Raw genomic sequence first — 23,886 nt, forward strand, 5'->3', positions numbered from 1 at the left:
TGAGATGGGGATGTGTAGGGGGGAGGGAGAGGGAGGTATAGTGACCGACACCAGCTTCACACTTGCCAACAGATTCGTTTACAAATGCGTGCCAAAACATCAGTCACACTATTAATTCCATCATGTGAAGGATTTGAAGGAATTGGGATCGCGTCTCTTGGTTTGGCCAGTGGTGGCCTGCAGATGTCTTCCAGACGACTTTGGTGCGAGTCGTGATGCGTGCGTTTCCAGCAGTTGTAATGGTTTCCCCTCCAGCAGGAGATGGGAAAGGCGCAGCTTAAATATTTAAAGCCCGGAATTCACTGCTGCCATGTGCGTGTGTACACATACTTCAGCAAGTGACGGTTTGGATGGTTAGTTGCTTGATTGACAACCCGTTGGTGTCTTTTTCGACACAGCTGCTCCTGTGGAATGTAATTTGTAGTTTAGTCAGAGGTCATGAGGAGACTTGATTTGTGTTTGAACACTAGATTAGATTAAAAACACATTGGAAAGCCTGTTTCGAGAACGTGGTTACAAACGAGTCTTACAATACGTCTGGATCCCCGTTAGTCGGAGGGGGCAGGATAGGGAGAGAAAATATGATGGTTTTCCCATCTGTCAGGGCAGATATGACAGCAGAGCGTCTGGCTGGCTTCATCGGGTTTCGCTCGGTCCGTAAAGAGGAGATCTCTACACACACCGTGTACCTTGCATCTGATGTAATGAGAGGCTTCCATTGCTAGAATTGCAAGGTGTGCGTGTCTGACCTCGTTACATCTAGTCGAGGTCGCAAGCTGTCGTAGTACAGGTGTACTGAAAACAGCTTCACGGAGTACACCATCTATTTTAGGAGCCTTACATTACAATACAAAAGCGTTTCTTTTTTCCATTTTTTTTTTTTTTGTTGCCCAGTCATGTAAAGTATTCAACCTATGTCTATGACCAATCCAACAGCGAATGAAAAGAGAAGTGTGTGCCTACATGTATATGACAGGCATTACTGTAATCAGGATTGCCAGAGTGCTGTAGGTCCCTTTGGGTCCAATTCCATGTTCAACTTCTGTTTTGTCATTGTGAATCGGTGATGGTAACATTCCAAATTCAGAAATTTAATATGTTTGAAGTACGTACCACAGATATAAAACAGATTTGTTCTTTCGTATTTTTCGTTTCAATATTTTTTTTTGTTAAAGCCACAGAGCCTTGCCCTATAGCTTTTGTGCCTCCCTTAAATCTTGCTACTTGCTAATATCAGTGAAGACAGGTAAAATGGACTTAATACCTTCTGGCATGCACATTACCATTTTAACCTGGTGCACTGGTCAGCTCACACAAGCAAGACAGGGCCCTATTTAATCAAAGCTGAAATGATTATGAGTCCCACTAATCTATAGTTGGTAACTTCTCAGTCAGTTACATTGAATACAATTTGTAAGTCCATTTTATCAAGAGACATTGAAATCAATTATAACTTCCTCTTGAATCAATTATAGCTTTTCAAAAAAAAAAATCACAACTTCTCTTAGTCAATTATAACTCTTATAGTTGATCCAAATCAGCTGTAAGTAGAGACCCTCTCGGTACACTTATCATAAAAGGCAATTTTAGATTCTCTTGAGTTATAGTGAAAGGCTCTCCTAGACCCCGTTTACAGTGCGGGGCTGGGCCGAGCCGCGGCCGAGCCCAGCCTCAATTGCGAGGCCGAGCCCCGCAATTTTGTCCGTTTACACTGCCGGGCTCGGCCGCGCTTTTAATTCAAACCTTTCGATATTTTGTCGTAGTGGTGCTCTTCTTGTAAACAAACGCAATTTGGTATAGTCTGGTTTTCAGACACTTTGCCAACTGGATTCCGTGGCGACGAAGTCGCCGTTCTGGCAAAGGCCTTTGCCGAAGGGAAAATCCTTTGCAGGACAAACCACCTTAAACTATACTAGCTTTCGACGTTGAGGGGGTTAATATCCTGAATAGCGAAATAGTACGGGCAGAGGGTTTGGAAGCCAGACTAAAATTGGCCGCGCATTTGGCCCAGTTTGCGTTTACACCGAGAAAAGGCCGGGGTGGGCCGCAGCTCGGCCGCGGCCGAGACCACCTCCAGAGCGAGGCCAAATGCGAGGCCAATTTTGGCCCCGCATTTGGCCTTTTGCGCATTTACACTGAAGCGGGGCTGGGCCGAGCCGCGGCCGAGCCTCGCACTGTAAACTGGGTCCTAGTCTAGCTGGGGACTTGTCACAAACCTTCGTCTGTTTAACTACTAATTTTCTCTATATTAGCAACACATAATTACTCTAACATTTGGGTTTATTTTTGCTCTCCAGTTACGGTCTGTTCTTTGTATCTAATTTACTATTGACATGCATCGCTCACACGACTGCTGTATGTCAACAGGACAGCAGTAGAATATTAGTGCGTATTGTTTGCGTGCACACTAGCATCAAATGTACTACAAACACAGTAATTCCATTTTGGAGTGAGCTGGTATTCAATTCCATACAAAAGTACAAACTGCACGGGATGCGTTGTCGGCGATTTTGTTGGTAGCGTTTCTTTCCGGTCCTGAAGGTTCAGACCGCACAGCCAGCTCATACTGCACTTTTTAAAACAGTGTCGAGAGCTGAACATCACTTTCGTCTTTATACCACATTCTTATGGCGTGCTTTGAGACCACGACGGACTGTCTACATAGTGGCTCGTTATCCGATACCGCATACTTCAGACGAACAACTCTTCACTTTCGATTGACTGCCGTAAAACACTTAAAGTTTGCTCACTAGAGTTGATTTAAAGAGTGCCATGTGATGTCAAAGGTAACTTTAAAATCACCAGGGAAATATCAGGGTATTTTCTTTTTTGTTTCTGTGTGGTACCAAACATGATTATATGTGTATCTGCACTGTGTCACTGCACTTTATGCAACTTTGAAAACTGCAGTTTACTTTTGTTTTTTGTTTTTTAACATTTAAAAGCAGTGTTTTATTTCAGAGTTTATACTTCCTTGTTTTTTTATTTTCCCAATTCATTAGATGTGAAATTATCAAAACCTTATTTCTTAGATGAGAAATTATCAAAACCCAATTTATTAGATGAGAAATTATCAAAAAAAGAGAGTTCCCTTTAATCTGAAAGACCAAAAGCAACGATAGACTGAATGCCCATCAATGAGGCTTTGTTTTCTTGGTCTTTGTTGAAGCTGAAACCACATGTCCAAGGAAACTTCACAATCTGGTTTCGAATGATTAATCACGTGGTCTGAATGTGGATCAAGACGAGAAGTGCAAGGTTTGTGTCAGACCAGATGTTTGAAAGTCCAGAAAACTTTCTTGAGAGCTCTGGAGATAAATCATATTCATGGAGCTTGAACATTAGAACTTTTTCTTCCCTCTGGAGGCATCATCTTGTTCAGAAGTAATTATAGAGGAAAAAGAAAATAGCCTGTTCACAATGAGAGTTGGCAAGGTCGTCTGCAGGATGTGTGTGAAATGATTGAATATCTAGAAGAAGTTTCTCGCTTCTTTGGCCAGTTCTGTTGACTTCCGAGTTCATTCAGTCTTGCTTTGAAGTAATAATGCACATCAAAAGGAGACACTACCGTAAAACAGGATATTTTGGCAGCATGGGATTTTTGCGAACTGGAGCTGACGGCTTTTTATCACGGCATGAAATTTTTGCGAGTTGCCTCTAACATTCAATGTGTATAGTGTGGACAAGAACTTTCATGTGCATTTTAATTTCAAGAATCTTGGCTCTCGCGAAATTTGTGAAATGAGAAAATGCACACGAGCGTTCCTCGTTTTACAGTATCTCACTCAGATTTTCCTTGTATTGTTAGCATTGAGTTGACTGTCGTGTTCAAATTTTACAGCTCTGAGTGTTTTGAGTGTAGCTTGAGAGTAGATGTATCTTTTTATTTGTTGGAGTGTGGAAGTGAAAGAAAATTGGTTTTTAAACTTTTTTTCACTGATTTGAATTGAAATCAAAACAACAGCTCTCTTTTGATTACAAAATTATTAGCACAATATGGACTGGTATATGAGCTAATTCAAGTTTTATGCATTCCTTTAAACAGGTTTCTTCCAACAACAAGAAAGCTTTGAAAGCCCAGGCTTGCTAGACATTGCAACAGCTAAAGCGTTCAAACTACACGTAGACCTTGGGTTATATGCTTTGAGTATGTAGAGATGACCTGAGTGTCTTGTTAGTGTGTTCGTGGATGGGAAAAAATCTACAGACTTGAGAACATTGGTAAAGCTGCCTTTACCTACAATGTAGTTCATGCATATTTACAGTGGATATTTTAAGTTTGCGTTTGTGTGCACATGCACACATTGCACAATAACACATGGAAGTATACTGAAAGGAATGTATACCTTTACTGGTCATTCTGGTCAAGAGGAGGATTTAAGTTTTGTTTAATAGGAAACACAACTTTTTTTTTCATGCTGATAGTATTTTTTACAGGTCATGTTTAATCATCAAGCTGCACGTGATGTGTTTTGATACAGAAACTGATCGAGGTGCCTGCTTTTTTTTTTTTTGCGGGAATAATTTCTAACGAAGATCCATTGTGCCTCACTGTCGTGTTATCACTGTGGGTACTCAAGATATTTATTTCTCTTCCCTGATTGTTTTATACAGGAACTGAAGAGTAGGCGGGGGAACAAGGAAGGATGTACATTTCGTCAGTCGGGTCGCTCCACATTCCGTAAGTGTTGGTAAAGGAGAGACGACAATAAACACCAACGTGGGATCTGTGAAAATCTGTGGGAAAGTCTCTTGCTATCATGTAGACATCCAGCGGTGTTTCAGAGTTTTTCTTGTGTTGCTACGATAACAAGGAAGCAGGATCGAAGAGGGAGGATCGCTCAAAGATTTGCCGCCGGAAGCCTGAGGACGAAACATACCATGGAAGAGACGAAAAACACGGAAGGGTATGACGAGACAGTCGCCAGGATCGCGAGATAACCAGCCCGAACTTCGTCCAGAAACTGGTGTGCCCGTGGTGGTGGCGGCGGCAGGGCCGAGATATCGTCCCTAGTGAACTGTGCTAGACAACCCCCCCCCCCCCAGCCGCTTTCATCCCCGCAACTCTGGTGTTTTACCGCCCAGCTGTTGCGAAATCACGCGTCATTTGTGATGGTCTGCTGCGTAACAGGTGGCAGCCATTTTCTTTGATTCAGAGAGCCTTAGCTCTAAACTGGTGTTTGTTTGAAAAGATTCTTATAAATAGAGACAAGAGAGATAGAGAGCGAGCGAGAAGAGGATAGTGCATCGTTGCCATGGCAAGGGCAAAAGGAGAGAAAATCTTCCACATCTCCGTGGTGGGGATGTCGGGAACGGAGACTGACCGGGGCGTGACCGGCGTGGGGAAATCGTGCCTCTGCAATCGCTTCATGCGGCCCCACGCCGACGACTACTTCACTGACCACATCTCAGTCATCAGTGCAATGGACTTCAGTGGCCGAATTGTCAACAATGACCACTTCCTGTACTGGGGTAAGCAATGATCTCACTAAACCATTGTTATCTTCGCCAATGGTTTTTGTTTTCGTCGGTGTTGATTTGTTTGTTGGTTGGTTTGTTTGTCCTTGTGCAAATAACTCAAAAAGTTGTGAACGGATTTGGTTGAAACTTACAGTAGACGTTGAGAATGACACATGGAACAGATTAATTTTGGTAGTAATCTGGGAATTTATAGATTTTATGAAAGATTTTTCATATTTTGGCATGTGGGGTTAATTAACTTGGGGGTTCAAGGTTGTTTTGTAAGGTTGCATAAAAATGCGCACTAAAGTGCATGTTCTAGTCTCTGCTCTGGCGAGGTGCGACGTGCAGCTTGAAGTTGATGATGTAACAAAACGCTTTATATTTCGAAATTGGGGGTTTTTCAGCAGGCATACGTATAGGTGGAAATGACTGATCTTCATGGAAGAGCAAGATCAGTGGTGAAAATGAGCTACGTAGCGGAGGTCTGCGCTCTCAGAGTGCTTCTTTATTTGTTTTTTAAATGCCTATTAGGAATGTTTGGGATTCCCTGTTACCCTGGAAAGCCTGGAAAAGTTGGGGAGATTTGCACAGTATTTCCTGATTGTGAAATACAAATGTAGGTCATAGAAAAACAAAATCCTCCAAAGTCATGGAAAAGTCATTACAGAATAGTCATATTTCCCATTCGTAATTCCCAGAATTACAAATTCATTGGACTATTCTGCGTGTATCCCCATTTGAATGCATCGTGCTATAGAGGTCACTCTTCAAAGGCTTTTCCTTTTTTTCATTGTCACTGAAAAAAATAAAAAAATAAAAGGTCATGCAGTTATGAAGTCCTACTCATCACAAAGTTATGGGAAAGTCCTGGAATTTAGTGATAGAAAATGTAGTAACTTTACCATATGTTAATAAGTATCATTCATTTATCATTTTTGGGGGGATGGGGGTGGGGGAGGGGGTGATACATGTACTTGGTACTTTGTCAAATGCTGTTGATACAAATTTGCAAAACTCTGCCTAGACCTGTCAAACCTGCAATAAAGTGGATCCCAATCATAGCCCCCACAATATCTCACTTTTGAATAGTGTTTCTGCGCTACTCTCTGATCAAGGCTGCACACTATTAAGTCATTAATACCGCGAATATGAAAAACCTGCAAATAATTTGTCACTGTGCATTGTATGCAGTCTTAGTCTTCTAAAATATGGGCTCATCTATTTTGCCATAGGTTTTACATACCATTACGAATGGAGACAAATTGATCATATAGATTCTGCAGTGTGTAGATCAAAAATAGGATTTTAAAGTGTATGAATTCAAATATCATGTGCAATGAAGATACAGTAAACTTTTCTTTTTTTTTCAGTGATAGACTATAAACACAAAGAGACTATTTCAAGGCATGATCTGTTTTCTGTCAGTCGTTGTGTACACCGCTGTATTTATGATATTGAGGTAGTAATTAACTGTCTTGTTTTAGAGCTTTTGTCACAATGAAGTGGTTGGAGACAGGGTTTGGGAATGGACTAAAACTGAAGGGCAGTTTTCCTTTTGATGCACTGTGCCTGGTTGAACTTTGCGTAATAAGTGCAGGTACCTGTCATGCAACCAAATATGCACTTTCACTACCCTCCCCCATAATAAAGTGTTATGGCCGGTTAACCCCCTGTCATAATACTGGACACGGTGGAGGGTAAGGCCAGTGCCAGGATTCTCAGAGGGACGGGTTGATGCCCGAATGTTGTTTACGCCTGTGTAGTGCCCTCGTCTGTTTGACGACAGATGAAAACTCTTGCTGCTATGAGCCAGACTTTTTTTTTTGGAGCTAGAATGCAATTTCTGTCCGTGTGAAGGCTCCATTTGAAACAATTCGTGTAAACACTGTGATTAACACGTCATAATTAACATAGAAGTCTTGTTTCTTTGGTGTAAATATGAATAGTGTAAATTGCAGATTGAAAGGCTATGGATTGGCTACCCACACCCCTTGCTATTACCGTGCTAGAATACTTGCCTGGTGTGGGAACTCGTGCTACAAGTGTGCGACAGCATACTTACTGTGGTTATCATCAGTGACTGTAACTATCATCTTTTAATAAACATGTGACCTGGAAAAAACAACACTACCTCTTGACAATTGAGATCACCGAATTTTCTTAGCCTGTTCTACAATATGTCATAGAACACAGGAATCCACTGTTAAATGTAGCATACAGCAATCTAGGGGTTAAAGGTCATGCCCGTTTCTCTGTCCCATTTTTCACACCAACAGGTGAGGTGACCAAGAAATTAGACAGCGAACAGATGACATTCCGTGTCGTCGAACAAACCGAGTTCATCGACGACTCCTCGTTTTCGCCGCTGCGCGGTTCAAACACCCACAGCTACTTCAAGCGGGCCGCGGTGACGAAGCTACAGTCAGCGGAGAAAGTCACATACATCTGCAAGGATCAAGTTGGTACGTATAATGAATTGTGTGACGGGCTGAATTACATGTAGCAGTATTAAAGTGGGATATCCAAACGTACCTGTTGGTGTAGTGGCTTTAAAGCTATCAAAAACAGATCAGAGGAGCTCAAAACTTCCATCTTCCACCATGTGGAATTTACTTGCAATACATCGAAAGGGCCTGCAGCGAAAGTGACCTGGCTGATGTGATGTACCATGGTGAAGACATGTTTTGGAGTATTTTGAGATTAAAAATATAGAATAATTTTGATCGTAGTTCACTACTTTTATTCTGGAATAGCCCTCCCCGTTCAGCATTGTGGCACTGTAGAACGTTACATGATGATTGATCATGCCCTTCAATTATATTTTCCAACAAGTTGCATGCGTTTCATTCTAGCATGGAAGATTGGTGTGGCCAAATTTGTCAACTATTGATAATCAATTATGAAAAATTACGTAGCATTCATGATCATGTGAAAGTTCTGAGATTGTGGACTTCAGGCGAACCTTTTTGGCTAATATTTCACATTTTTGTTGTTACCCAACTTGAAATTGTGCCATTACAGCATTGTTCCACACATATCTTATGACTATATGGACATTTGGAATGAAAATCAACAATTCTGCAGGCATACAAAAAATATTTTTGGCTTCAACTAGACACAGGATGATGAGGTCCTAGAGTTCTCAGACTTAAATTGGCAGTGCCAGAGATCTTTGTGTTCACTGTAACGAGAAGATTAAAAGCAAACAATATCTCCATCCCCTCAGAAAAAAAAAGTGGTTTAAATTTTGTCGGGATTGTACAGAATTGAGAAATTTAAAGATTTTACAAGTTTTCAGTTTGATTGAAATGGGGTGAATGGTCACAGTTGCAATGTTGTCGTGTGCTTTTAAATTTGTGAATAGCACCTGACTGGCGAAATTTGCGAAAATAAAAAACCTCAAGAAATATTTGGCGTATACAATGTTGTTTTTTTAGCAACCAAATGAAAGGAAATCCTGGTTTGATTTAGTGTCATCATAAGGTTTCTTGAGTTTCAGCAAAGTTTTGAATTCTACCTGGTTGTTTTCTCTCTCCTACAGGCGATGAGACAAACTTTCCGCAGAAGATTCTACCCGACGGCAAGTTCCCAGTGGATGGGTTCATCATCATCTACGACGTCTCCAAGTCTTCTGGCCACGAGAAGCAGCTGGAGTGGCTGACAAAGCTGTACAGCCACCTCAGCAAGGCCAAGCGACCCATCATCGTCGCGGCGACCAAGTTTGACGAGCCGATGGAGGCGTACATGCGGGAGGCGCGCAACTTTGCCAACAAGAACCGGCTGACGCTCATCGAGACCTCGGCGCAGGAGTGCGTGAACGTGGACCTGGCCTTCACGACACTGGCAGCCAAGATTGACAAGCGCGGCGCCCCCCGCGAGCTGAGCTACGTTGCCGCCAATGAGCTTCGGCAGAGGGGGCTTAATGCTGCTGTGATGGATTACCTCGACCTCCTCAAGCGCGAGGTGACAAATTACCGCGAGCTTTGGTCCACGAAGAAGAGGCAGTTTCAGAACGACCCCGCCTTTCAGAAGGTACGGCATCATGTCTGTCCATCGCCCCTCACATTCTGTCTGTTAAAGGACAAATCCACCTTCATATATATATCACGATTTAGAGAATGCAGCAATATCAGTAGAACACATCAGTGACAGTTTGAGGAAAATTGGACAATCCGTTCAAAAGTTATGAATTTTTTGGAGTTTCAGTGCTGTGATCATTGGATGACAACACTACTTTAAATAATCAACATTAATGCCACTTATTTGGTAAAATAAGTTTCTCTCTGTTATTCTTCAGAGACTATATGACACAATACCATCAAAATCATTGAAATGGACAAATACTGTGAAATATGGTATATTTGCGGCATGAGATTTTCGCGAATTGGAGCCAACGGCTTTTTTTTACGGCATGAAATCTTTGCGGATTGCCACTGGCACTCAATGCGTATAGTGTAGGTAAGAACTTTAGCATACATTTTAATTTCGCGAATCTTGACTCTTGCGAAATTTGCGAAATTGAAATGCACACTAACATTCCTTGTTTTACAGTAGATTGTTGGAATAACCAATCACAGGTATGCTATTTAAGTAGCTGTGCTAACCTTTGTGATATTTTGTTGTGGTGGCGACATTCCTCCCCCTCTCCAGGTCGTCGAGATGGCGGGCACGAAGCACGCGAGACAGAACTTCAACCGGCACACGCACCGGCTGCGCCAGAACCACCAGCAGAAGAAGAAGGGGCAGTACCTCGGCCGCCTGCCTGCCGCTCTCGACAGTATCTTCCCCGACCTCAACTCCATCGGTGGGAGGTGAGTTGGCTCTTCCCAGATACCTGAACCCCCTTCCTCACTTCTCATCGGCATTGCATACGGCTGTCTACTTCCTTTGTCCCTGTATTTCATGATATTTACATATAGCGTCACTTTTGCGTATATTAAAATTAATTAATTTTTGCATTGAGTTGTTCTTGTTGCAAGTGATTGATATATTTCTCAACATTGACTCAAATAAGCGCTGATTAGTCAGTGCTTAGTAGTAGCCGTGATTAAAAAAAAATCATGGGTTTACATTTTGGGTTGGATTTGAACCAGCGCTCTTCATGAGGTGATTGTTGTCAATCAGTTGCAATAACTTTGTGTTTGTCGAGTGTAAGCCATTGCAGCCTCGAAAGAGTTTCGAGTTTGTAGACCTCTAAATTATCAAGATATCATTTTATGAGACCACCTTTCAGAATACTACCTTTTCCACTTCTGCTGCATGAACATACTGTACAGTTTAATCATATTGGGTGTTATCATTGCGGTATGTGTACATTGTATGTGTACATGCATTTAATACAACAGGGACTGGACTGAGACACGGCAAGTTCTACCGAAGATGGACAAGTTTGAGGACTGGTTCATCATGCTGCCTGAAGGCGTGTCGTGGAGGGAGAGCGATCACATCGACACTGACGATGACCACATCCCTTACGACATCCTGGAGGACAACGAGACGGAGTGCGAGAACCTCTTCGGCGACCACGTCAACCGCCTCAACGCGGCCAAGAGGAAAGAAAAGTGAGGATTCTAGAATGCCACCAAAATTTCAGCTGCCTGTGACTCGTGCATTCCTTTAACTTCAGCTTTTGGTTCGCAGTCCCTTCTGGGGTCTGCAGGAAGCCGTGTGCTGTAAAACCAGAAATATTCGTGGTCATGAAACTTTCGTCGATTGGATCCAATTACCTATTTTGCAGCATGAAGTGCCCACTGACATTCAATGCATTGTGTAGACCAACACTTTTGCGTATATTTTACTGTGATGAATTTAGGCTCCGTGCAAAGTATACAAAAATTTCTTGCTTTACAGTGCGTGTCATGTTTTACGGATATTTAAAAGGATAGTAGACAAATACAGGACAAAATAGTGACAGGCCACCAAATTTTTAGTATGGTTCAGAAAATGGTGATAGTGTTTCAGCAATTATTAGAATACATACTTCTCCATTTCCTTCCCTTTCCTCTGTACAAGAAATGACTCACTTTATTCATGTCCAGGTGATTTCACCAAATACAGGGGCTGTTTAATACCTAAGTTATTACCTCCACCAAGGGAGGAGGTTATGTTTTCGTTACTGTTGGTTTGTTTGTTCGTTTGTCCGTGCGCAAAATAACTCAAAAAGTAGTTAATGGATTGGGATGAAACTTGCAGGAAAAGTTGAGAATGACACAAGTAACAAACGATTAACTTTTGGCAATGATCCGAGAATTTGGGGGGAATTTATGATGTTTTGGCAGGTAGAGTCAATGAACTTGGGAATTCAGGCTGCGCGTATTTGAGGTTTGTCTGCGCGCACTTAAGTGCCTGCTCTAGTTTTTCTCCTGGGGCGAGGTGCGCCGTGCAGCTGAAGGCTTATGACGTAGCAAAGGCTTCTATATTTGGAAATCTGGCGACTTTTAGCACCGATGTTGTGTGTACGTATGATATCTCTATGGAAGAACAAGATCAGTGTAGCAGTGGAAATAAGCTTCATGCTTGGCGGAGGTCTGCGCTCTCAGAGTGCTTTTCTAGTTGTGATTTCTGTCAGTGTGCACTGTCCAGAATATTCAAATACAGGGTACTGTCAAAGAGGGTCAGCAAAAAAAAAGAAAAAAGAAAAAAAAGTGGTCAGGTCAGTTGAGGATATTTCGCTAGGGTAGTATTTGTGACTTAAAAGATTTTATTTGCTTTTGCACCGAATGGAATGGAATGTCTTACTGCTCTGCAAGATTATAATGAAAATCTTTAAATCGACCTAATATTTGCTGTGGAGTTAAAATCGAGAAATTAAATACGAACATTGAGACTTTGATTTAAGAAAGACACTAGAAAGTTTTTTTCCATCTTTGTTTCCCACTTTTCGCCAAACTAGGATGAAGGAGGAGTTCAAGAAGCTGCTGGAGTCGCTGCCGAACATCGTCCTGCCGAACCGCGGCATGGAAGAGGAGGCGGTGATGGATACCATCGCGGAGCATGAGTGCTTTAAGGAGCTGGACGAGGGGACGCGGCTGGCCATCTACAACGTCCACCAGCAGGACATCACGGAGCGCTCCCTGGCCGACTTCCAAGAGCTCCTCATGGAGCGCTACGGCCTCCTGGCCACCGTGGACATCTCGCAGTCCGCCCGTAGCGAAGTCGACCGCATCATCAAGATGCTGGAGAGAGAGCCGAGGTGAGCATCTACTGATCATGCCATCAAGTTAGCTGTAAAACCAGAAATGTTCGCATGCGTGGAACTTTCACGAATTTCGTGCGGAGCCAAGATCCACGAAAGCAAAATGCACGCAAAATTTTTGTTTACGCAATGCATTGAATGCCGGGTGTCAATTCAGGAAAGGCTGTCGGCTTCAATTCGTGAGAGTTTCATGTTGCGAACGTCTCAGGTTTTACAATACTGTATCATGACGAGAGTAAATAGTTGGGGTCAAAGGTCATGGAATGTAGGCAAAAGTGTAATTTTTTCCTCTCATGAAACTCACCGAGGTAAGCAATGTACTCATCATGCCTGCGCGTCCATGCCAGATACTTTTGTCTGGTTATTGTCGAGGTCTGTGGTTATGGAATTTTGCTAAATGTGTCAACTGACGTTGAACTGACTTGAAACTTTGTGACAGTTGAGTTGATATGACATTTGAATTTAATGGATGTTGAACTGATTTGTTCTTTATGGAAAACTGAGTGGAGTGGAGGACAAGTTGATATAGTCCTTTGCTACAATTGACTTTGAGAAAGTTGAACTGAAATAGTACTTTGTCTCAATAGAGTTGAATGGACGTGAAACTGAATGTGTACTTTCTTACAAATCAAGTTAGCTCAATATTTTGGTGATATAGTCCTTTATGATGATTGAATAGAATGTATGTTGAGCCAATATTGTCCTTTGCAAGAATTGACTTGAATGGACATTGAAATAAAATCAAATATTTTTTTTTAGTGGAATTGAATGGATATTGAACTGTATTAGTGCCTTGTGAGAATTGAGTTGAACAGATGTGAAACATCAGCATTTCTTTATTTTTTATTTTTTTTGCAAGAATCCACTCAAATGGATGTTTAGGGAATATGGTGCTCTGTGATAATTGAATTGAATGGACACTGAACTGAGATAGTACTCAGTAACAACTGAGTTGAATGGACATTGAACTGAACTGTACTTTTTAACATTTGAGTTGAATGGGTGTTGAACTGAACTAGCATTTTGTGGCAGTCGAGTTGAAAGAATGCTGAACTGAACTGAACTGTACTTTGTAACAATTAAGTTGAATGGACGTTGAACTGGTCTTACATTTTGTAACAATAGAGTTGAATGAACATTGAATATGAATGGTCTTCTGTGACTATGGTTGATTCAGGTATCAGAGACTGAATGAGATGGAAATAGAACGAGTCACCCGTCTCATCCAGGAGCTCATCTTCATCCAGAATCCATCAACGGAGTGCTGCTACTACAAGGAGAAGTGTATGGAGAAACTTATACATAGCAGCATAGAGAGGGCTGTTCAAAAGTGAGTATCATTTGCATAAATCCATATTCATTAGCATGGAGAGTGATGCTCAATTTGAATATGAGTTTATGAATATGGAGAAACTTATACAGAGCAGCATAGAGAGGGCTGTTTAGAAGTGAGTATAATTTGCATAAATGCATATTCATTAGCATGAAGATTAGGGCTCAATTTGAATATATGAATTTATTAATATGGAGAAATGTATACAGAGCAGCATAGAGAGGGCCATGCAGAAGTGAGTATCATTTGCATAAATCCATATACATTAGCATAAAGATTAGGGCTCAATTTTATTATATTTATGAATATGGAGAAACTTATACAGGGCAGCATCGAGTGGGCTGTTCAGAAGTGAGTATTATTTGCATAAATCCATATTCATTTGCATGGAGAGTAATGCTCAATATGAATATGAGTTTATGAATGTGGAAAAACTTATACAGAGCAGCATAGAGAGGGCCATACAGAAGTGAGTATCATTTGCATAAATCCATATTCATTAGTATGCAGAGAATGCTCAATTTGAATGTAGAATATGAATTCATTAAAAGAAAAAATTGGTTTGCACTTAGAATATGTCTACAATATATGTGAACATGTTATTTAGATCTAGTGCAATATTTAAGATACTCAGATTCAATGATCTACTGTAGATGAAGTGGATATTTTCATGTGACTATTTTTTTGCACTCGGCTGGTTAAGAAGAGTTTTGCGTGTTTTTAATTCCGCTGAATCAAAACATTAACTACTGGAACGTTGCGGTGAGCAAAAATATTTGCATGCTTTTATTTTTGTGCTAGCTTCTGGTTGCATGAAATGCACGAAAATTTCAACTTCGCGAAAAATTTCCGCTTTTGCAGTATTCAAATCTTATACATATCATCATGACAAAAGTTGCTCGTCGCAACCAGGAAGCTTGCCTGAGCCTTGCTTGACATACACTCTAGCAGCAACTACACATGTAGTTTGCCTTTGGATTTGAAATGTTAAAATGCTTTGATTATAAGTGAAAAGAATACATAAATTTATTGAGCTGAAACGAGGCCGAAGTGATCGATGTACACAGCTCCCAAATCCCACGACAAATGGTACTTCTCACTCCATATCTAGACAAAGAAATATCAAAACCTTGCTTTCTGGAACCTCCCTGATTTTGATTATGTGGGACTGTTTCCTACCCAAATTTGTGTCATCCATAATCATTCCCCTGTTCATTTTGTTTGTTTGTTTGTTTGTTTGTTTGTTTGCCAGTGTCTCTGACCGATCTCCGATCCGGGACACCCTGGGCAGCCTGGATGACACCAACAACAAACTCAGCATGATTGTCATGGGGGAGGATGGCTTGGCGGTCGAGCTGGAGGCCGAAATAAACGTGAGACTTGCTTATCTTTTCTCTACATGAATACACCTTGACCCTCTTAGTCCCAGAAACCTCAAAATTTGTGCTGTTTGATGACATATATATAATTTTAATTGCGTATTGCTGGTATTCTCGTAGTCCCAGAAACCTCAAAATATGTGCTGTTTGATGTCATGTTTATGATGTTAATTGCTTATTGCTGATATTCTAAAAGTAGAATAAAAATGTTCTTTATATTAGTCGTATTTTGGTCACATACCATAGATTATTTCAGTTGCTGAATTGTCAATAGCCTCTGTATCACTAAATATATATCTGATCCTGAAATTGGCAACACATTTTAGGTCACAAGTTGCCGAATCACTAAATACACATCTGTTCCTTAAATTGGCAATACCGTAGAACCTTAGAATCTCATCTTAAAGTTGGTAGATTCTTTCTAAAAGTCTTAGTAAATGTCTAATTTCGTGTGGATTTATTGAATGTTATCAGAGCCCTCTGATCTGTCTCGTGTCTGAGATATGAAGTCAAATTCAGAGTTGCCAATTTTACGAGGACTTTGCTGCAAAATTACAACAAGATTTACCCCCCCCAAAAAAAAAAAGTCGATGCAGACAATGAGTGAATCTCTGGAGTGAATCTCTGATAAAATCTGACAAAAGTACGTGTATGCTTCCCTTTGGACGTTCCAATTCATCATCGCTTTCTGTTTGTTTCTGAAGAAGTCAATTATTGATCATCTTTTTTTTTTCTAAAGTCATGAAAAATGTCTACCATGAATTCAAAAGACTACATACACTGTATGCATATTTCATTTGATTTTTTTTTCTCTTTAGTTTGATTTTGTAAAAGATTTGAAAAAGAAGAAAGATGCAGACTGACATTGAAATACATGGTGCATGTGGAAAAAACAAAACGAAACGGGAAATTGTGAACTGAAATGATTCCTTTTGTTGTCTCTGTTGTTTGATAGAGAGTGAGAAAAATGCGAAAGAAGGTATTTCAGTCAACTTCTAGCTGTAAGACATAGCAGCATGTTGATATGCGGTCATTCCTATTTTGTAATGCAACTGATGATTTGTTAGTTACGAGAGAATGAAAATTGATATCAGCTTTCTTTTTAGACAGTGGAAAGATCAGTTCAGGAAGACTCCTGGGAATTTAATTCATTCCCTAACAATGTCATAGAATATGCCACATATTTTTTTTTTTTTTTTTTTGCGGACATCACGTGTGAAATGTTTGAATTTAGTATGGAGCACTAATGTTGCTTAGACACCTGCAAGTTGTATATATTGTAGAGTTCACTGCATGCTGAAAAAACAAAAGCACCGGTATGAGTTTATTTGCTGCTGACTACGTGTTGAATTCACCCACTCATAGTGATTCTGTATTCCTAGTCCATTCGTTTTTTGATGCACTCTTTCTCCATTTGGAATGACCCTTGCACTCCTCGTTTTTATTTTATTTTTATATTTTAATCGAAGATATATCGAGCTAAGCAAACTTTCAGGGACATTGAGCGAAAGGTAGTGTGCATTACGACAATAACTAAACATTCCATTTAGTATAACCCCAATATTAGATGGTGTATCCATATAGCTTTACTAATTCTTCCAGAGACACTTTTCTGTCGCTTTCTGTATTCATCGGTCGAAAGCTTTCCATGGAATCCGTGCTAACTACAAAACTTTTCACGATCCCTGGTCACGTCGTAGCATCAAAATTTTGTAAAGAACACCTATACTTGGGTTCTTCATAGTCTTTTAATGCCTCTAACACATCTTCCGACCACAAATATATTTTCTAGAAATAACAGAGTATGTACTATTGAATGATTATATGACATCGTCGGGTGCCCGTGCATTGGCCGCTAACGCAATACAAATTGTATTGCGTTAGCGGCCAATGCACGGGCACCCGACGACATAGTAGTTTGGTTCAGAATTGATAGCTCATCATTTTACTAATGAGATTTAACCCAGCTATTTATCTTCATTGCAGACCAATGTTACTATCAATCAGTGCCGTATATAAAGAGAGTCTAGCCAACTTACTTTTTGGATCATGAGTTTTGAGGCCTGTTATTGGTCGAAACTGGTCCTGTGATCTTCGTGGAGCCACGTCGTTTCCAAAGTGTGCTCATACACAGTGCCCATTGTTAACTACACCTTTAATATTTGGCTTGGTCATATTGTTACGTCTGAGCGCACACGCTAACCCTGTAACGTGTAATACGCGCGGTAACGACATGGCGTCCAATTTAGTAGTTAGCCAGACTCTCTTTATATACGGCACTGCTATCAATGTACGAATGGCACCATCATATGTGGCAAAATTCTAAATTATGACACATACAGTAAATGCCTGTCCCTGTAACAGACTGTAACTTTGCATGGTATCTAAAACTTCCCCAGCAAACTTCATAAATGGTTGTACAATGATGTAACTGTTTCTGTGTTTCCTTGTAGCCGGCAACAGTTGTTTAGAACAGCGCCTGGAGTATTGGTTGGTCTGCTTAAGGACCACAATAAATTCCACAAATCTATACCTGGCACTGTCAATTTATGTACCACATAATGTAAAGTTACAAAATATAAATCATCCAGAATGTATCTTCATTCAATACTGCGGCATCGTGAAATATAGTAACTTATGAATCAATGCAAGAAGCTTTCGCCCTTGTCTTTCCGGTTCTGTGGAAAGAAAGAATGGAAAGGAGCAAACTATTACAATATACGCCATATATTTAGCGAGTCTAATTTTTCGTGAATAGGGACTTCCTGACGATTTCCCAAGTGGTTAAATTCGCGATTCTGGAGTACAGCGTTGAATGGAGAAATATATGCGTGTGCATCTTATTCATGTCGGGGTCAGAGTCAGTACACTGTATTTGCGCTTGTCTTTAAATTTGTGAACAGCACCTTACTCACAAAATTTGTGAAAATAAAAATTTTAGCAATATATTTGGCGTATACAGTAATAGAACTCCATTTGTGGGTGATCATATTTATTTAATAATGTACATAGATACCGTGCTCTCAGACCTGAGAAGATTCAGTTTCATGGAGTAATTAAGAGCAGGAAATTGTCATTCTCTCTCATACTTCCCCCATCTCTTAAAAAGCTAAAAGATCACCTTCAGTTTAATATTTATATCTTACAGATTATATTAACAAGTAGTAATAGATGTATGCCATCATCACTAATCATACAGAACAATTTTATATATTTATGATTCATTCTTCAGAAGGCATGGACTGCTGATGTTTGTATTCTTCTCTCAATTCTTAACTTAATTTCATTGAGATTTGTTATATTTTTGACTTTCTTGATTCCTATTATGCCCTATACACAGGTAGGCATTCTATTTACAATCATACCTTCTTTTGATTTAAATTGATTTTGCTTTTATTGTTTAGTGGGTTTTTTTTTAATGTTTGTGCATAATTAAAATTAAAAGACAAAAATCCACTCATGTTAGTTTTAAATTTACTTCATTATAAGTGATTTGGACATGATAATGAATTAGTTCTATTTGTAGCTCCATAAATCAGATTGTAATTCTTTGTATGTAAAATAAATATTTTGGGTGGTTTGGTTCATGTTTGTTTGTTTGTTTGTTTGTTTGCAATATGATGATGATGATGATGATGATGATGATCCACAGCATTTGTATAATGCCATATATCTGTTAAAAAAAAAAAAAATTAAAAGGTGCAGTGATAGAAATTATAGATTACATGTATATGTGTATAAGTGAATTAGATTGTGATGCTTGAGGTACTTGGTGCAAATGTTAAGTATATATTTTTTTTTACAGTGCCAATGACGATGTGATTTACTCTTTGCTTTGTAGGCCCAGTCGTATGATGGTGACTACACACTGAACAAGGTTCTCTACAGCTTGGAACTCAGGACAATAGAGGGCGACATTATGCTTCCCAGCAATCAACTCCTAACAGACCACTTCACTCCAAAAGGTAGGTGTCTCGCGGATGTAGATTTCAGTAGATCGATGGGCTAGTTTTTCAATCATTCTACTCGCACATGTGAATCCTGGTTTTATTTTCACTCAGCGTGACAGAACTGTGATTTAGCCGTCAATTCATCATTTTGCCTCTGACAAACTTGTCAGTGTTTTAAATGCATACTATGTACCTGTAACTGCTAGCATGTGAAGAGTAGGTCTCACAGATGATTGACCGGCAGGCTGTTTGGTCAATTTGTCACAAGGTTTTTTGAAACTCGGAAATTCATGAAAGTAAAAACTTACGAAATATTTAGCATATACAGTAATTGTGAAAATTGTGAGTAGCTACAGCAGTGGCAGCAGTGGTGGTTAGTTGGCTCAGTCGGTAGCGCGTCTGCCCCATGATCCTAAGGACCCGGGTTCAAACCTGTGTCTGGACTGAGCAATGTTGTGTGTAATCATACCGTCCCCTCTAGCTAGAGGCAAAACACTCTGTCCCTCGGATAGGACATAAAATGGAGGTCCCGTGTATGAGAGAGTCATAACTCATGCACGTAAAAGATCCTGCTTCATTCATTCATCGCAAAGAGCAGGGTGTTTAACCCGGTGAAGTGGTCCTACCCCACATCCAACTGGACCCCATGGAAGACCAGCTTAGCGTAGCTGAATATGGGCTATCCAGCCATCTTCTCAGATGGAAATGAACAAACAAACAAACAAACAAACAAACATTCTTTCTGTTCTGTCAGAAGTAATTCAACTGAAAAGTTTTCATTTTTCACTCCTGCTTTCTTCGTCCCTGGACCAGGTTGCATCTGTGTCTTCACGTCCCTTGAGGGTTTCCAGTACGTCAAGGACTGCCTGGAACGTACCATTCTCTCGGGCGAGGAGGAGTACAACATCCCCGCCCTGAGGGACATGGCGGTGGTGCTAATGTTCGGCCGCAGCACCAGCCCCGAGGCGGACACGGCCCAGGTTCGGGAGCAGGCAGAGCGCCTCTGTAGCAGGTCAGGAAAAATCAGCAAGAAACAAAATCCAAGAACACATGTGAAACATAACAATACAACAAAACCAAAACAATCGAAACAAAGAGACTTTCAAGCCCTTATTTTTGATGAAAAAAGGCGTAGAATAAGAAGAAAAAATAAATGCAATATAACTATAGATCACAACCGAAACAAATGCAGAAGCAAGTGAATTGAAATTCTTTTTTGATGAAACACAAGAAAAACAAGAACAAAATAATACACATGTGAAACGTAACTATATATCAAAACAAAACAAACATACAGATTAGAGACATTCTAGATATTTTTTGTGACTTTTTTATGGTGTTCCCATTATTACCCATATACTTATGGAATCATTGTTGTTATCGCCATGTAGGGCACTATTAAATTTTTTGTCATGTCTTGTGCATTTGTTTGATACCATCAATAAAGGTGGTGCGCCATCAGGTTACTCATACAAAGGCGGAGATTACAAAAGGAGGAAAAATGCACATTAATCTGATTTTGCCAGTATAAACTTTACAGATTTCTAACTTCATTAAAAAAAATATATATATTTTCCTTGTAATGAAGTAGACCAATATATATCAATTGAATGTTTTGCATCTAGAGAATTCATGTCTGCCAAAATTAAAGAATTATTTTCCTTGAAATTGTACGAATCTCGTGATGACGTAAGTGCATACGATGATTGTATTTCTGCCATTCCAGGTTGAACAACTGCCAACCCCCCACCCCCCCCCCAAAAAAAAAAAAAATTCTAGACATTATATGGCTTTTGTTATGAAGCATTACCGATGATCTTCATATTCTTGCAAATCCAGATTGAACAACTGCCAGATTGTCAACGTGCCGGCGGACAGCGCCACCTTGTGGCCGGGCAAGAAGTTCAGCGAGTCTCAGATCCAGGAGGCCATCCGGTCCGTGGTCGCCGGCCAGAAGTACGGCGGCGGCTCTTTCAGCCAGACAGAGGGCATCCTTGGGGAGAAGGGCGAAGGCGGGTTCAGGTAAGAAGGCGACTGGGGACAAAAATCAAATCATTAGAGTGCTGTGTGTGCTGACTGACATCAATGTCTCGGATCTAACTGCAATGAATGAAGATTATGTAATCTCACTGAGCACTGTGTTCAATCATGCCTTTCTCTTTACATGGGACTATTGGATAGCTTTGTCTTAGAGACCTGAAAACCAAGTTGAAGGGGAATATTAGGGAAAATGGTAATCAGAATGCTTAGCCAGTTATGGCACTCAACAGTGTCTGGGTTTTTTTTTTTGGGGGGGGGGAGGGGCACCAAAAGAATTGCTATTAGGCAAAGAAAACTTAGACACTAATGGATTATAGATACAAAGATAATAGCTATAAAGGTAGAAATACGAGACATACAAATTACAGAATATGCAATTTTAACATAATACATGAACAAAAACATTGCCCTGTCCCTACGTGATTCACAAAACTTGTTTATGAGATCAAATTGAGAATACCCAAACAATGAAAATAGGCGTACATCTGTACATACAACAAAATCCGCCAAGCCCAATAGGCGTAGATGCCTGGATGTCAGTCACAGAAAATGGTGGCACTTGGCCGCACATTAGTACGTATGAGTGTGAGGTAATTAGTCATCAGTCTGACTTCTTAATGGAGTAATCTCCGTCACAAGATTTTCACTTTCTTTTTCTATCTGTTGGAGGAAGAGGGAGATTTCTGGGCTCAGCGAAATGATGTCCAATGTAGGGCCACTTGTGCAGTGACGTTATAGACATATCAATGGTTCAGAACATAGGCTTAGTCATACTTAGCATGCATGCTAAATAAAATAAAGGTGACTTGTTACATGTACCTTGTAGTCATATCGATGGTTCTGAACATAGACAAGCTTAGTCGTACTAAGCATGCATGCTAATAAAGAGAGAATAGAAACTGGTTTGTTACATTGATTAGTTTCACAACCAATCAAGAAAAAAAATCTGAAAAGGGTGAGAATTGCATGGCATGCTCTTATTAACATGCACTGCTTCATATCATGTTTGATCATCAATATTGTGCTCTTTGATTTATGTCTCAAATTTCTGCTTCTACTTTCGATGGCCCTCGTGTCGCTTCCTCACTTCCTATATGAAACCCTTCTGGGTTTCACCTTCACGAGTGCCCCGTAATGGCCGCTGTATTTCCTCACCTGTCAAGCCGCTTTTCTTTCACCGATCTTTTCGTTGATGAATGACTTTCATTCTCGGGTTTCTTTCTCTCGTCGTCACTTTTCATATCCTATATCTTGTCAATCAACCTGTAAACCTATCTGGGGGGGCATTTCCTGAAGCATTTTGTCAGATATTTTTTCTGATAGACTGTTCTAAGCTACTGAATTCCTTGCATCTGGGGGGCATTTCATGAAGGAACTTGTCGGATAAAATGTGCGACAAGTCAATTATATCCGACAAGTTTAGAGAAATCAGCCAATCAGACTAAAGAATTTCTCAAAACTTGTTGGATAAAAGAGACTTGTCAGATATTTTATCCGACAAGTTCCTTCATGAAACGCCCTCCAGATTGGCTGAGAGCGAATTCGTCCGACAAAGTTGTCAGACAAACGCTTCATGATACGCCCCCCTGATGTGCGTCTCAGTCTTTTTTCTCCTGTCTCCTCTGCTCTCCTTTTACTTCCTTTTCATCTTTTCTTTGATATTCACTTTTCTTTCGTATGCTTGTCATTCTTTTTGTAACCTCTCTGTGAATACTAAGTGCTGTGTTATCTTATCTGGTGTGCATTTTGAAATCATGTTTTGGCTGTTTTCTCAAGTTTCATTTCCTCTTTGTTGTGGTATTCTCCTTTTATTCTTTTATTTTTGTTTTATCCTTATCATGTTTTGCTATTCACTGAGCATTCTTTGTTGCTTTTTTCTTCTTCCTCCTCCATCCTCCTCCTCCTCCTCCTTCTCCTTCTCCTTCTCCTTCTCCTTCTCCTTCTCCTCTTCCTCTGCCTCCTCCTCTTCCCTTTGTGGGTTGTTCTGCTTCCTCGTTTGTGCATGAAAATAAATTCACTCCCCCCATAAACTGGGCTATCTCACCCATTTGTTGTACTCTACCCTTCCTCTATCTACATTATTTGTACAATGTACCCCCAATCTCTACCATGCACTACCTACCCCTAATATCATTGCTTTGCTTTCCCCTGTGTGTGTATACACGTGTGTAACCCTTGTGTGTGTGTGTGTGTCTGTGTGCTGGTAGGATTGGCATTCGCATAGTGTGTGGTGACCCTTTCTCGCCAGACTTGGTCATGCCCTTCACCAGAACTCACCACTGCAGTCTCGCAAGCTTTGATAGGTACACCACTCTCTATTCTCTCATCATGCAAAAGTCTCTTTCTCTCTCTCTCTCTCTTTCTTTTATTTTCTCATTACTTGCATTGTTTACTATTTTGCTTTCTGTTTTAACTGATTCTACCTCACGTTGTTGTCCGTGTCACCAAAAATGTTGTTAAAATATCCATGAATTATATAAAAAAATGATTGACTCTTACTAGTGTTAATGTAGCATGGTTTCACTT

General features: G+C 40.3%; 1 protein-coding gene across 1 annotated transcript in view; it reads left to right on the forward strand.

Moving 5' to 3' along the window:
- The first annotated feature begins 3,106 nt into the window (after positions 1-3,106).
- LOC139739223 (rho GTPase-activating protein 5-like) overlaps positions 3,107-23,886 on the forward strand; it is a 112,285-nt gene continuing 91,505 nt past the window's right edge. Inside the window, exons 1-12 of the mRNA XM_071649841.1 lie at positions 3,107-3,384; positions 4,615-5,472; positions 7,740-7,925; positions 9,005-9,495; positions 10,114-10,274; positions 10,809-11,024; positions 12,356-12,655; positions 13,836-13,988; positions 15,244-15,364; positions 19,212-19,335; positions 20,134-20,332; positions 21,160-21,342. Of these exons, the coding sequence (XP_071505942.1) occupies positions 5,256-5,472; positions 7,740-7,925; positions 9,005-9,495; positions 10,114-10,274; positions 10,809-11,024; positions 12,356-12,655; positions 13,836-13,988; positions 15,244-15,364; positions 19,212-19,335; positions 20,134-20,332; positions 21,160-21,342 (2,351 nt within the window). The 5' untranslated portion in view covers positions 3,107-3,384; positions 4,615-5,255. The remainder of the gene's footprint in view (positions 3,385-4,614; positions 5,473-7,739; positions 7,926-9,004; positions 9,496-10,113; positions 10,275-10,808; positions 11,025-12,355; positions 12,656-13,835; positions 13,989-15,243; positions 15,365-19,211; positions 19,336-20,133; positions 20,333-21,159; positions 21,343-23,886) is intronic.

The sequence above is a fragment of the Diadema antillarum genome, unplaced genomic scaffold (genome assembly GCF_040938485.1).
Source record: "Diadema antillarum isolate AM-2024a unplaced genomic scaffold, OU_Dant_1.0 seq00000791_RagTag, whole genome shotgun sequence".
Taxonomy (NCBI): Eukaryota; Metazoa; Echinodermata; class Echinoidea; order Diadematoida; family Diadematidae; genus Diadema; species Diadema antillarum.